Raw genomic sequence first — 17,021 nt, 5'->3', positions numbered from 1 at the left:
ACATCCAGTGACTGTTATAGGGGGCAGTAGACAGTCAGTGACTGTTATAGGGGACGGTAGACAGACAGTGACTGTTATAGGGGACAGTAGACAGCCAGTGACTGTTATAGGGGGCAGTAGACAGTCAGTGACTGTTATAGGGGAAGGTAAACAGCCAGTGACTGTTATAGGGGCAGTAGATAGCCAGTGACTGTTATAGGGGGCAGTAGATAGCCAGTGACTGTTATAGGGGGCAGTAGACTTTCAGTGACTGTTATAGGGGGCAGTAAACAGCCAGTGACTCTTATAGGGGGCAGTAGACAGCTAGTGACTGTTATAGGGGCAGTAGACTGTCAGTTACTGCTGTAGAGGGTAGTAAACAGTCAGTAACACTAACAGTTGTAGGGGACAGTACAGGCAGACATTTGTCTGGTGAACAGGACATGTAGTTTCAAATTATTAAAACTGTCATTGTTTCAATGGGAAAACTATCAAATCATAATCCTGTTGTCAAAGGAAATGACAATTATAAATCTCAAATCATGTTCCTGACATCCATGCATCTATATACTGGCAAAGGCTTGTTCCTGTGTATAGTGTGCAGTGGATTTTTTCACTTGTCAATTTTAGAGAGAAAAAAAGTTTGCACTATATATACACACATATTTACAGTTAAAATTCTGTTGGGTGGTTTTTTTTATTGACAAGTAAGTTTTCAAACATTTTTTGCTATCAAGAACTTTCTGTAGAAGGGGTTCCTAGGCAGTGATTCCTTATAACCAAGCTAGGCAAGTCATGATCATCACTGGTCTGGAGTGGAAGTGTAACAAGATCTGACAGCCAAGTTTTTCCTTGTTTGGCTGGCACTCTACCTTAAGTTACCCCCTGAGGAGCCTCCAAATTTCTTATTGAGGGAGCATCAAAGCCAACTGTCAATATGATCTGCTTCACATACCAGGGGCCATGATTCGGGGTATAGAAATGAATGTGTATTATACAGTATTCAAACATGTTTGGAAATCTTCCAAGTTTAATTTTGTTTACTCAGGGTATTTATGTTGTTCAGTTATACTTGGGATTATAAGGTCTCCCACTGTATAGTACTACTAATGTAAACAAAGCAGAAAGTGGTATCAATCTCTGGCAGCTAGAGCATGTGTATAATTAATTGGTTCAAAATTTTAGAAAAAGTTTTGTTTGAAGTAAATGTCAGATGTTTTGTAGTACATTATTGTAATTATTTCTCAAATTTTCCCCATAATTTACCAACATTAATGTAAATTGTACAGGTAATGAGGAGAATGATTATTGGTATGTGTAATGTACAATGTACATGATGTGATGTGGATGTACTAATTAGATAGACAAACAGCCTACACTGAGCTCACACACAGCACATACAATTAGGGGGAACATTTATATTTGTCATGGTGGAGGAGGAACAGTAAAACAGTTTCCTCAGCCAGATGGTTCTGATAATAATTGTCAGCCTTTCATCACTGAACCCTCAGTTGGTTTTTACAACATATGAAATAGAAGATAAGGCAATATAGATAGAATTGTGTATCTGTATAGTCAGTGAGACCCAGACACCTGAACTGCAGATATACTACAGGATAAGAGTTGGCCCTCTCACAAATACCAGACATTACCAGCCAGGGATCATAGTGTACTGAGGATAGACCTCTCTCTCACACATACCAGTCAGGGATGATAGTGTACTGAGGATAGACCTCTCTCACACATACCAGTCAGGGATGATAATGTACTGAGGATAGACCTCTCTCACACATACCAGTCAGGGATGATAATGTACTGAGGATAGACCTCTCTCTCACATACCAGTCAGGGATGATAGTGTACTGAGGATAGACCTCTCTCTCACATACCAGTCAGGGATGATAGTGTACTGAGGATAGACCTCTCTCACACATACCAGTCAGGGATGATAATGTACTGAGGATAGACCTCTCTCACACATACCAGTCAGGGATGATAGTGTACTGAGGATAGACCTCTCTCACACATACCAGTCAGGGATGATAGTGTACTGAGGATAGACCTCTCACACATACCAGTCAGGGATGATAGTGTACTGAGGATAGACCTCTCTCACACATACCAGTCAGGGATGATAATGTACTGAGGATAGACCTTTCTCACACATACCAGTCAGGGATGATAGTGTACTGAGGATAGACCTCTCACACATACCAGTCAGGGATGATAGTGTACTGAGGATAGACCTCTCACATACATACCAGTTAGGGATGATATTGTACTGAGGATAGACCTCTCTCTCACACATACCAGTCAGGGATGATAGTGTACTGATGATAGACCTCTCACACATACCAGTCAGGGATGATAGTGTACTGAGGATAGACCTCTCACACATACCAGTCAGGGATGATAGTGTACTGAGGATAGACCTCTCTCACACATACCAGTCAGGGATGATAATGTACTGAGGATAGACCTCTCTCACACATACCAGTCAGGGATGATAGTGTACTGAGGATAGACCTCTCTCACACATACCAGTCAGGGATGATAGTGTACTGAGGATAGACCTCTCACACATACCAGTCAGGGATGATAGTGTACTGAGGATAGACCTCTCTCTCACACATACCAGTCAGGGATGATAATGTACTGAGGATAGACCTCTCACACATACCAGTCAGGGATGATAGTGTACTGAGGATAGACCTCTCTCTCTCACATACCAGTCAGGGATGATAATGTACTGAGGAAAGACCTCTCTCTCTCACATACCAGTCAGGGATGATAGTGTACTGAGGATAGACCTCTCTCACACCTACCAGTCAGGGATGATAGTGTACTGAGGATAGACCCCTCTCACACATACCAGTCAGGGATGATAGTGTACTGAGGATAGACCTCTCTCTCACACATACCAGTCAGGGATGATAATGTACTGAGGATAGACCTCTCTCTCTCTCATACCAGTCAGGGATGATAATGTACTGAGGATAGACCTCTCTCACACCTACCAGTCAGGGATGATAATGTACTGAGGATAGACCTCTCTCACATACCAGTCAGGGATGATAGTGTACTGAGGATAGACCTCTCACACATACCAGTCAGGGATGATAGTGTACTGAGGATATACCTCTCTCACACATACCAGTCAGGGATGATAGTGTACTGAGGATAGACCTCTCACTCACATACCAGTCAGGGATGATAATGTACTGAGGATAGACCTCTCTCACACATACCAGTCAGGGATGATAGTGTACTAAGGATAGACCTCTCTCACACATACCAGTCAGGGATGATAATGTACTGAGGATAGACCTCTCACACATACCAGGCAGGGATGATAATGTACTGAGGATAGACCTCTCTCACACACATACCAGTCAGGGATGATAATGTACTGAGGATAGACCTCTCTCACATACCAGTCAGGGATGATAATGTACTGAGGATAGACCTCTCTCTCACACATACCAGTCAGGGATGATAATGTACTGAGGATAGACCTCTCTCACACATACCAGTCAGGGATGATATTGTACTGAGGATAGACCTCTCTCACACATACCAGTCAGGGATGATAATGTACTGAGGATAGACCTCTCACACATACCAGTCAGGGATGATAATGTACTGAGGATAGACCTCTCTCACACACATACCAGTCAGGGATGATAATGTACTGAGGATAGACCTCTCACACATACCAGTCAGGGATGATAATGTACTGAGGATAGACCTCTCTCACACACATACCAGTCAGGGATGATAATGTACTGAGGATAGACCTCTCTCTCACACATACCAGTCAGGGATGATATTGTACTGAGGATAGACCTCTCTCACACATACCAGTCAGGGATGATAATGTACTGAGGATAGACCTCTCTCACATACCAGTCAGGGATGATAATGTACTGAGGATAGACCTCTCACACATACCAGTCAGGGATGATAATGTACTGAGGATAGACCTCTCTCACACATACCAGTCAGGGATGATAATGTACTGATGATAGACCTCTCACACACATACCAGTCAGGGATGATAGTGTACTGAGGATAGACCTCTCACACATACCAGTCAGGGATGATAGTGTACTGAGGATAGACCTCTCTCACACATACCAGTCAGGGATGATAGTGTACTGAGGATAGACCTCTCTCACACATACCAGTCAGGGATGATAATGTACTGAGGATAGACCTCTCTCTCACATACCAGTTAGGGATGATAATGTACTGAGGATAGACCTCTCACACACATACCAGTCAGGGATGATAGTGTACTGAGGATAGACCTCTCTCACACATACCAGTCAGGGATGATAATGTACTGAGGATAGACCTCTCTCACACATACCAGTCAGGGATGATAGTGTACTGAGGATAGACCTCTCTCACACATACCAGTCAGGGATGATAGTGTACTGAGGATAGACCTCTCTCTCACACATCCCAGTCAGGGATGATAATGTACTGAGGATAGACCTCTCTCACATACCAGTCAGGGATGATAGTGTACTGAGGATAGACCTCTCACACACATACCAGTCAGGGATGATAATGTACTGAGGATAGACCTCTCACACCTACCAGTCAGGGATGATAATGTACTGAGGATAGACCTCTCTCACATACCAGTCAGGGATGATAGTGTACTGAGGATAGACCTCTCACACACATACCAGTCAGGGATGATAGTGTACTGAGGATAGACCTCTCTCACACATACCTGTCAGGGATGATAATGTACTGAGGATAGACCCCTCTCACACACATACCAGTCAGGGATGATAATGTACTGAGGATAGACCTCTCACACATACCAGTCAGGGATGATAATGTACTGAGGATAGACCTCTCACACATACCAGTCAGGGATGATATTGTACTGAGGATAGACCTCTCTCACACATACCAGTCAGGGATGATAATGTACTGAGGATAGACCTCTCTCACACATACCAGTCAGGGATGATAATGTACTGAGGATAGACCCCTCTCACACATACCAGTCAGGGATGATAGTGTACTGAGGATAGACCCCTCTCACACATACCAGTCAGGGATGATAATGTACTGAGGATAGACCTCTCTCTCTTCATACCAGTCAGGGATGATAATGTATTGAAGGTAGACACAGTCTCTCATAGAACCAGGTATGGGTCACAGAGTACTGACGGACATAAAAGAGCCAATCTCTCACACATATAACCAACTCTAGGTTACACACCCCATTTCTCTCTGTGTTTCTGATACAGATGAAGTAAAGAGGAGAAATGTGTAGTGAATCCTCTATGTTGAATTAGTATAATTTCTGTCTCAAAGTGACACAAACATTGGTTTGATAGGCAACTGTTGTGTACATATACCCCTTTATTTAATGACCTTGATGGGTAAAGGTCACATTTAGCTTTTAGATGTAAACACAGCTATAAAGCTGATTATCAATTTACTGAACATGATACGTATGCTTAAAGTGAAACCTTCAGACCATACCTATATTTTTTGTGCCATGTCTAATAAAGTCCTGTTCATTTAGTCTGTTTAAAATAATGCAGAATTTAAGTAACAATTGGTTGGTGGATTGGCACAGTGGTAACACACTTGCCTTTCACCTAGGTGGCTCGGTCTGATTCCCTGATGGGACATAAAATGGTATGGGGTCATGGTCCCAGACACCATGGAGTTTCTCCGGGTACTTCCGATTCTCTCCCACAGTTAAGATCCCTTGCATGCTTTCCACCCAGGCTGACAAACATCAAAGTTGATATAACTTGAAAGTTTACATTTTTTTTAACTTCACAAATAACATCTTTTTTATAATCATCAGTTCACTTGATAGATTTACATAATGTATACACTGTATACTCATAAAGAGATCACTGTTACATTGCTTGATCTGACATGTAGGTGTGTGACAAACCAATATCATGATGGACATCAGTCTGGTTTATTATAAAGGTGTATATAGTCTTGTGTTTGGGAAATCCAATTTATTAATGTAAAAATATTGACTTTATATCTCAAACAACTTACAAATGTGTGTCATTAATTGAGGTCAATTGATATACAGAAATCTGCTGATACTGTAACATACCATGGGAGCTTTGTGTTTTAATATGTTTTACTTTGTTATTACAGGAGATTTGTGACAACCCCCAGTTCATTGACCAACATGGTGCTAGTAGATTTGATGTCCAGCAGGGAGAATTGGGTAGGTACCTATTAATGTAGATAGGTCACAATAACCTTGTTACTAGGGAGAAATGGGTAGGTACCTATTAATGTAGATAGGTCACAATAACCTTGTTACTAGGGAGAAATGGGTAGGTATCTATTAATGTAGATAGGTCACAATAACCTTGTTACTAGGGAGAAATGGTAGGTATCTATTAATGTAGATAGGTCACAATAACCTTGTTACTAGGGAGAAATGGGTAGGTATCTATTAATGTAGATAGGTCACAATAACCTTGTTACTAGGGAGAAATGGTAGGTATCTATTAATGTAGATAGGTCACAATAACCTTGTTACTAGGGAGAAATGGGTAGGTACCTATTAATGTAGATAGGTCACAATAACCTTGTTACTAGGGAGAAATGGGTAGGTATCTATTAATGTAGATAGGTCACAATAACCTTGTTACTAGGGAGAAATGGGTAGGTATCTATTAATGTAGATAGGTCACAATAACCTTGTTACTAGGGAGAAATGGTAGGTATCTATTAATGTAGATAGGTCACAATAACCTTGTTACTAGGGAGAAATGGGTAGGTATCTATTAATGTAGATAGGTCACAATAACCTTGTTACTAGGGAGAAATGGTAGGTACCTATTAATGTAGATAGGTCACAATAACCTTGTTACTAGGGAGAAATGGGTAGGTATCTATTAATGTAGATAGGTCACAATAACCTTGTTACTAGGGAGAAATGGGTAGGTACCTATTAATGTAGATAGGTCACAATAACCTTGTTACTAGGGAGAAATGGGTAGGTACCTATTAATGTAGATAGGTCACAATAACCTTGTTACTAGGGAGAAATGGGTAGGTACCTATTAATGTAGATAGGTCACAATAACCCTTGTTACTAGGGAGAATGGGTAGGTATCTATTAATGTAGATAGGTCACAATAACCTTGTTACTAGGGAGAAATGGTAGGTATCTATTAATGTAGATAGGTCACAATAGCCTTGTTACTAGGGAGAAATGGGTAGGTACCTATTAATGTAGATAGGTCACAATAACCTTGTTACTAGGGAGAATTGGGTAGGTATCTATGAAGATCACAATAACCTTGTCACTAGTGAGAATGGTAAGGTTAATTCTGTAAACTAGGTCATAGTTACACCTTGACACAAGGGTACTAGGCCACCATCAAACCTTGACACCAGGGTGAATAAGGTACATGTACAACCAGTTATAGCCATGGTAACCTTGACACCAGGGTGAATTGGGTACATGTACTACCAGTTATAGCCATGGTAACCTTGACACCAGTGTGAATTAGGTACATGTACAACCAGTTATAGCCACGGTAACCTTGACACCAGGGTGAATTGGGTACATGTACTACCAGTTATAGCCACGGTAACCTTAACACCAGGGTGAATTAGGTACATGTACTACCAGTTATAGCCACAGTAACCTTGACACCAGGGTGAATTAGGTACATGTACAACCAGTTATAGCCACGGTAACCTTGACACCAGTGTGAATTAGGTACATGTACAACCAGTTATAGCCACGGTAACCTTGACACCAGTGTGAATTAGGTACATGTACTACCAGTTATAGCCACGGTAACCTTGACACCAGGGTGAATTGGGTACATGTACTACCAGTTATAGCCACGGTAACCTTGACACCAGTGTGAATTAGGTACATGTACTACCAGTTATAGCCACGGTAACCTTGACACCAGGGTGAATTGGGTACATGTACTACCAGTTATAGCCACGGTAACCTTGACACCAGGGTGAATTAGGTACATGTACTACCAGTTATAGCCACGGTAACCTTGACACCAGGGTGAATTAGGTACATGTACAACCAGTTATAGCCACGGTAACCTTGACACCAGGGTGAATTAGGTACATGTACTACCAGTTATAGCCACGGTAACCTTGACACCAGGGTGAATTAGGTACATGTACTATCATTATAACTATATATAGCCATGGTAACCTTGACACCAGTGTGAATTATAAATAATATTAGGTACAATTGTACTACAAGTTATAGCCACGGTAACCTTGACACCAGGGTGAATTAGGTACATGTACTATCATTATAACTATATATAGCCATGGTTACCTTGACACCAGTGTGAATTATAAATAATATTAGGTACAATTGTACTACAAGTTATAGCCGCAGTAACCTTGACACCATGGCCAGTGTGAATTGGGTACATGTACCTATGTAACTTAATATGTCACAGTAATATCAAGTTGCGGATATATATAGGTGCCCTTGTAAAGCAGTCTGTTAGGCCTGGTGAGATACTATTACAGCAATTAATATTGTAATGTTTTACTTTTAAAGTCCTAACCTGAAAATGAAGACAATCGTGTCATCATGCAGTTTTAATTGTTTACTGATTCATTCTATGGATAAGTGTAGTGTACGACAGCTGAAATTATAAAAACATGAACAACAGCAACATGATACATCACAAAAAATCAATACACACATATATATTGTATTTTTATAAAATCGTTCACAGCATTTCCTGAAAACATATTAGTAGATATGATTTAGGGCCAGACAGCAGATTGTGTGTGGTACCATTCTGATACAGTCTCAATATACATTACATTTATACATCAAACATACTTATTAATAGGTGAACATTATATAATCAATACATTCTTTTCAGTTTTAAGATGTAAATCAGAATATTTATAGAACCACAAACAACACATTTAAACACAAGGCTTTCTTACAGTTTTCAGATTACTGAAATATAACGATGTGATCTCACTTTATAAGGAATTTGAGATCGTCCAGAATAACAAGATTTTATTTACATTAATAAGGTTCCATTGATTTACCTAATCAATGTAGCATTTGACTCTCTTAATTCTAGTGTATGGCAATTTAATGAAGACCATCACCGGATGGCTGCAACTATAGTATTCAGCATCTCCATTACACCATATATATGCCTGTGTACGGGGTCAATTTAGCACAGGCTAGAAAGGGATTTCATTTCATATTGAATTTATCTAATCCAGAAGTTTGACTTGTTACACAGTAAGTTGTTATGTACATGTGGGCATTGATTCAGCATTTCTGATTGTTGTTGACAGTTTGTTTAGATGATATGGAGTTATTTTTGTAACATTAAAGTTTGAATAGTTTAGTTAGAATTTAAAAGGTTACCTACCTTGCTGGGTAAAGTGTTTTAATCCATCCTCTTGAGAATCGAACTGATGTTAAACACACTTATATCACACAAGTAATCACACTGATTATGACATTGATGACGTCGTGTCCTATGATCACGACTGATAACAGATATAATTGGGATGTATATCAAAGGCTTGGCACTTGATAAGGGCTGGATCATTGTGACTGAAAGTGTGCATACAATATACCAATATAAAAACAAGAGGAAATAGACAGGGGAGATGCTGGCACGCTAACATGACCCGCTTATTACCCAGACAAACATAAGGACATCCTCGTTGACTCAAATACACATGTTCCTGGTAATTCAAAGCACCAAATTCTATTTCCTTATTGATTAATAGATTAAGATATAAGATTGATGTATTGAAGAACCAATTTCTCTCAGAATATTATGTCATGTTATAAAAGGACTCCAGATTATAAATACAAAATCTATATAGGCATACTTCAGTATCCAATAGGATCAACAGATGGTATGAATTAACATTGAAACACAGAATATATACACCAGTATATATAAATTCCTAACAGAATTAACAGCACTGCACTAGTATGAATTTAAAGTGTTTAAATTCAACATTATTCCCGTCTAGTCGTGTCAGTATGTTTGGTTCAATATATACCTGTCAGGGTCAATGTATAAGTAGCTACGTCAGTACATGTACACATATAGACGCAAATCATTACCAGTTCTATTTTCCCATGATCAATATTAATGAAAAAAATGACTGGCAATGTTTTCACAAGCCAGTAAACTGACAGGCTCCCGTTAGACAATATGAAGGCATGTATATTTCGCTCCATTACATTTTGGCTGTTTTTCAATGTACAATTATCTGCGATTTGAACTGTTTTGAATTTCATTTGTAAGGCAATTTACAAAGGAAAAAAATTCTTCAAATTTTTAGGCTTTGGCAGATGAACAATTAGTTGAATAAGCTTCCAGTTTTAGTTAGTGGACTGTTTATTGATGTTCTGACATGTCCTTATCACTGTTTATTGATGTTCTGACATGTCCTTATCACTGTTTTTGGCTAGGTTACTCAGGTTTCCTGGTAACCTGTAGTTTCCTTATCCTATTTTATTATTACTGACTATACAGCTGGTGTCCATACTGAAATTGTTCCCTAGGTTGAGGTATATGTTTTTACTAAGTACACACCTATATGCATATACCTGTGTATAAACTACCACATGCTGAGTATGTACATTCTCACCTGTCCCACACCTATACCTGCACTGTTCCTGACACACTGATGGCAGACCATGTATAGGATAAGATAGGAACTCTCAGTGTTTTGATGACACATTTTGTTTTGATGAAACCATAGCTAAAGCTTCAGAGTACTCAATTATTGATCCAGCATACTCCTAAATAAGGATGGTGTTTAGGGGCGGAAGCTGCTGAATCACGGTCTGTCGCTGTCTGAAGTAAAAAAAAAAAACAACAACAAAACTGTCAATAAGTTTCACAAGCACTTGTGATTGTATTGTAGTGTTAGGGGATACTGTACTTTTGTGTTCTAAGTTTTAAGTTCAAATTATAAGTTTTTATGTCACTTGGCATGAAGTGCCTGGCATTAATTATGATTTGCATTGTCCATCCATCCATCTGTCTGTCTGTCAACTTTATCTTCTTTTGTTGTTAGGCTAGGAAGTACCTGGAATAAATAAAAAAAATTCATATGTTGGGGTATGTAAAAGAAAACTGTGTGAATTAAGTGTCAAAGTTTCCTCATATGAATGACATTCAGCAATTTTCAAGGCCACAATGGTAAAATATATGTAAAAAAAAAATAAAAAAATATGTGAATCTCCTCACATTTTCCTAAGACCAAGGTTCCTTAGTTTCAATGCAGTTATTTCCTCATATAAATTACCTTGACCTATTTTCAAAGTATTTTTGATTCAAGGTCAATACCCAAGGTTACTAAAGACCTTGACCTATTTTTTCTGTAGTTAACTAGAAGAATTGTGAAGTGTATGTGAAATGTGTGCAAGGGTGTAAGTGATGAACCAGTTCAGTGACTTATTGATCCTTTATTACACACTAGGTGCCAGATATACTAGTCTAAGTGAAGGCCCGTTATTACACACTAGGTGCCAGATATACTAGTCTAAGTGATGGCCCGTTATTACACACTAGGTGCCAGATATACTAGTCTAAGTGAAGGCCCGTTATTACACACTAGGTGCCAGATATACTAGTCTAAGTGAAGGCCCGTTATTACACACTAGGTGCCAGATATACTAGTCTAAGTGAAGGCCCGTTATTACACACTAGGTGCCAGATATACTAGTCTAAGTGATGGCCCGTTATTACACACTAGGTGCCAGATATACTAGTCTAAGTGAAGGCCCGTTATTACACACTAGGTGCCAGATATACTAGTCTAAGTGAAGGCCCGTTATTACACACTAGGTGCCAGATATACTAGTCTAAGTGAAGGCCCGTTATTACACACTAGGTGCCAGATATACTAGTCTAAGTGAAGGCCCGTTATTACACACTAGGTGCCAGATATACTAGTCTAAGTGAAGGCCCGTTATTACACACTAGGTGCCAGATATACTAGTCTAAGTGAAGGCCCGTTATTACACACTAGGTGCCAGATATACTAGTCTAAGTGAAGGCCCGTTATTACACACTAGGTGCCAGATATACTAGTCTAAGTGAAGGCCCGTTATTACACACTAGGTGCCAGATATACTAGTCTAAGTGAATGGCCCGTTATTACACACTAGGTGCCAGATATACTAGTCTAAGTGAAGGCCCGTTATTACACACTAGGTGCCAGATATACTAGTCTAAGTGAATTAAGGCCCGTTATTACACACTAGGTGCCAGATATACTAGTCTAAGTGAAGGCCCGTTATTACACACTAGGTGCCAGATATACTAGTCTAAGTGAAGGCCCGTTATTACACACTAGGTGCCAGATATACTAGTCTAAGTGAAGGCCCGTTATTACACACTAGGTGCCAGATATACTAGTCTAAGTGAAGGCCCGTTATTACACACTAGGTGCCAGATATACTAGTCTAAGTGAAGGCCCGTTATTACACACTAGGTGCCAGATATACTAGTCTAAGTGAAGGCCCGTTATTACACACTAGGTGCCAGATATACTAGTCTAAGTGAAGGCCAGTGTACTGAATTAAACTCTCTTATCAGTGCCAACAGATTGGTCTGCTGTTTGTATTCCTCTTGTCAGGTAGGATTGTGTGGGCACATATCTATAATGTGGAAGGCTAGATGTACTGGTAGGCTTCCTATAGTGTTAATAACACATTATTGTGTTTCTCTAAAATTGTCTGGCCTCAAGTACTCAGTCACTGTAACTGTATGCATAAAATTATAAAAACAAAGACCCAAAAAGACACACACACTCCCTCCCCCCCCCCCCCCCCCCCCCCCAAAAGAAAAATACAATAAATACAAAACAAACTAGAGCTATATTTGGTATAATCTCAGGTATTGCTGTACTTCATCCATCTTCATTGAAACAAAGTTCACATCAGGAATGACTTCATCACAAAGATTGTCCAAACAATTTATTTATACTTTATAAGACCATTCCATAAAGCCGTTCATTGTGCACAATTGAACATTTTTATCTAAAATTTTCAAAAGCAGAATATAGGACTTGACAGCTGTTTTAATGGAGAGGAAGAGTTTTAGTTCACAGAAATGTTTTCCATATTAAAGGACTAGTTAGAAAGATAACACCTGCAGCTCCTTCATTCCTTTGATAAAGATATATAATAGCCTAATAACATGGGCACTGTTGCATGAAGATAATACATTGTATTACTGTATTCAGCCTAATAATACACCTGCCCCTATAAACGCAACCCCAGCTTTTTTCAAGAATAGAGGATGGGTGATAAACAGTCTCCTAGTATCTCAGTGATCTGCTAATTCTTCGGTCTTTTAACAAAAGACCTCAAGATTGTTTTCATTACATAACAATTTGCAAATTGAATAAGGTTATTTTCCCAGCTGGTATTCACATGGAAACTTTTCTGTGAATATAATTTTATGAGTGCACCCTGTTTGTGTTTTTGTAAGTGTACAGTGTGGTCATTAGGTCGAATACGGTACAGAGAACAGCAATACCATCATCAGAATGATGTACCAAATAATGGCTTCTGCTTGATCAACATATTCTATCACAATTAGTGCTGTTTACATTAGTATATGTGTATACATACATATAGAGGCACACCTAGCCTAACCCAGGATCTGTTATTAACAGGTCATTTAGTATTACTGACACATCCCACATGTAGGAGACTGACCAGTGGTCATGCACTGGACTGATAGAACATGTAATGAGATAAGACCAATGTTAACCTGTTAGACGGACGTTATAGGCAACACCTGTTGAGGTATACTCCTAGGTTTCCCTCACCTGACCTTCCAATGTACACTGTAGGTCAATATTGTACAAAACAGGCTGGTCAATATTGTACAAAACAGGCTGGTCCGTCCAGGCTGGTTGTCCAGGCTGGTCCGTCCTCTGTACTTACTGTCTATACAAGGCTGTGATGTTTTGTAATAATGTCTGTGAATGGCTCACATATTATGATTGAAAGGTGTGAATGAAATGTGTTGCCTGTATAGTGTTGTGTGAATTGAGTATTATAATCATCAGAAATGATACTCCTTATATTCATTAAAAGTTCTGAAGAATTTCTCTCAACTTATTTATTTGTACTGTTTGAATATCACATGACAACATGTAAAGTCTTGTAACTGGTGTTTGATTGGTTCATAAAAAAAAAAGGTTATCTAAACCTGACTAGAATTCCTTCATAATGTTTAGATAATGTCATTGCCATGCAACCTTGTAGATGTAGTAGCTGTATTAAGCCAGTTAATGATTCATGTATGATAATTGTAATATTCACTGTACATGTATCATATATATATAGATCTATATAAAGCAAAAAAGAGGAAGAATTATTTCTGATTTTTAATCGATCTGTACAGGAAGTGGTATAAGTACACCTTCAGAATTTCCAAATACCACTAGAAACCAGCCATATCCTTTCCTGGTACATGTATTGGGTATTTTTGTGATTTTAGTGATTTCAGGAAATATTGTCTGCAGATCAGATGACAAAGAAATGTTTAAACTGCTCCCCCCCCCCCCCCCCCCCCCCCCCAACCCCCCCAACCCCTCCCCATCTCATTCCATTTCATTCTCCTTTAGGCCCACCATAGCTACTGTGTCCACATCCTCTGTTTTACCTATGTTCCTCACACCACTTTCTTCCCAAGCCTTACCAACAGAGTTTAGCTGACTAACTACCTTTCAACCATCTGAGATGTAGATAACTGTCCCTGTAGCGGTTATCATCTTGTGGCTGGATTGAAAGCTGGTATCCTCTTCTAGCATAGAGAAGGATTACCTCGGTTATTGGTGGTACTGGAAACATGAATAAATCTAGTAAATGTGCATGCTGTATAATTGTAAAATAGGAAATGAGTGGGTATGATACAGGTCCTGGAGTGTAGACTGTGATCTCAACAATCACCACATATTCTACTATGTAATATACATAGACATGGTAAATAGTTTACCGAATGGAAGGCAATTATAGCAGATGTCTTCCTTACTAATTGCAATTGGTACCCCTTGACACTGACCCAGTGGCTAGGAGACACTGACCCACTGGCTAGGAGACACTGACCCAGTGGCTAGGAGACACTGACCCACTGGCTAGGAGACACTGACCCACTGGCTAGGAGACACTGACCCACTGGCTAGGAGACACTGACCCAGTGGCTAAGAGACACTGACCCAGTGGCTAGGAGACACTGACCAGTGGCTAAGAGACACTGACACTGACCCAGTGGCTAGGAGACACTGACCCACTGGCTAGGAGACACTGACCCAGTGGCTAGGAGACACTGACCCACTGGCTAGGATTGCTTTCGTTCCCCCACCCCATACTCTGAAGAGGTAATTCTCATGTACAAAATTTGTTCTCTCTGAATTAAAAAATAAAAAGAAGCTTTGCTTTGTTTTTGCCCTTGAACATACACACCACAAAGAAAATAGTTTGATAGCTTGAAATCTTTAGATACCAAAATGGTGGAGAAGACATTAAACCTTGCTGTTTTACTAATATCATTTTCCACATTTAAATTTGATATCATTCATTCTATTTACCTGGTATGTGATATACGATTCCTCCGTGTATTGTATATATAATGTGCTACTGAATACAGTTAATGGCCATGTTTACAGCCTGTTTTTATTAGGCAAATATATTTCGTAAACAAGATTTGATGAAATGTGAAAAAACATCGACTCCTTTCTACATCTAGACTTGTTCCTGACAAAGTCCAGGGGAACTACCTATATTGCTAACCCCCCGGACTATGTTGTTGTCAGCATCTTCCTTACAAACCAGCTAGGTTTATTTTTTTTTTTTTTATAAAACGGTGTTGTGTCAATACTAATGAGGATACAGCCTAGGTATTTCAGATGTTTGTTCCTTGTGACAATGCACACCTTTCCATTGGTACTTCATTTGTAGATCTGCTGATCTTAACAGTGACCTTTGACCAACTTTTAAGAATTAACCCTGGCCACATATGTTAACCCTATAAGATGAGGTATCATATTTTACATATGTGTTCCTTATATTAATTAGACAAGCTCTTTCTATTGTCACTACATTTGTAGACATGCTGAGACATGACCTTGACCATGACCTCTGAGCTACTTTTTCAAAACTAATTCCGAATTTCATCCCACTAGGTGAGCCATATTAATTGTCTTATGTAATGCCTTTGAAATCTTATATAAGGAGTCATCTCCTATCAGCATATACATTATGTTGTATGATATAGTGTGTCAAATTAAAATGTGGCAGAAACAAACTTGATCACTGTGTGCCTTTAAATCTATATACATTGCCTGTATGAGAGATCTGCTGGCTTGTTATATCCGACACTTTCAGAAATTATGAGTTCATGATCATGAATAAAGGATGGTGTAGTGACAAGAGTGTGATGTCCTTGTGTCGAGGACTACTAATTCAATGGTAGGCTGGGTTTTCCCCTAGCTCTAACAATTTTAAGGGGTGACATCATGATGTGTCTGTCGTTAGTTATTGTACATATACAGTGGTTCTGTCTGTCATTGTACATCTTTAAAAAGTTTAAAGCTAGCATGTTTAAACTTAACCGTGAAAGCTTGTTTTAATGAAATGAAGGTATAAATATGAGATTAAGTATAATTACATGTATTCGTCAATAATTCTTAAATTTTCAAACAGCATTGAATATATCTTTGTACAAAGAGAAGGTTTTTATGGTGATTATTTCTGTGTAAAGGAAATACAATTGTGTATGTATTAATTTCTTTATCTGATGTGCCTCCATTCCAATCATAAGGTAGCAGGAAAATGATCTAATATTACATCAAAAGCCTGACTGTACAATATATAGAAGTATTGTTATACAAAGTAGGAGTTTATTATTAAATACTGATAACACCTTTAAGGTGCATTCATGTGTGATATGAACGACAGTCCACCACATGTAGGTCCTGGGATTTCCCCGCCGTAATCAATACAGCAGGTGATA

At 39.1% G+C, this 17,021-nt stretch overlaps 1 protein-coding gene across 17 annotated transcripts in view; it reads left to right on the top strand.

Moving 5' to 3' along the window:
- Positions 1 to 17,021, top strand: part of LOC117324246 (calpain-B-like) — a 67,318-nt gene that overhangs the window by 11,667 nt on the left and 38,630 nt on the right. For all 17 annotated transcript variants that reach the window (XM_033880011.1, XM_033880008.1, XM_033880014.1 and 14 more), the window contains one exon: positions 6,136 to 6,208. In XM_033880011.1, coding sequence (XP_033735902.1) covers positions 6,136 to 6,208 — 73 coding nt within the window. The remainder of the gene's footprint in view (positions 1 to 6,135; positions 6,209 to 17,021) is intronic.

The sequence above is a fragment of the Pecten maximus genome, chromosome 3 (genome assembly GCF_902652985.1).
Source record: "Pecten maximus chromosome 3, xPecMax1.1, whole genome shotgun sequence".
NCBI classification, from domain to species: Eukaryota; Metazoa; Mollusca; class Bivalvia; order Pectinida; family Pectinidae; genus Pecten; species Pecten maximus.
This window is presented reverse-complemented; position numbering and strand designations above follow the sequence as displayed.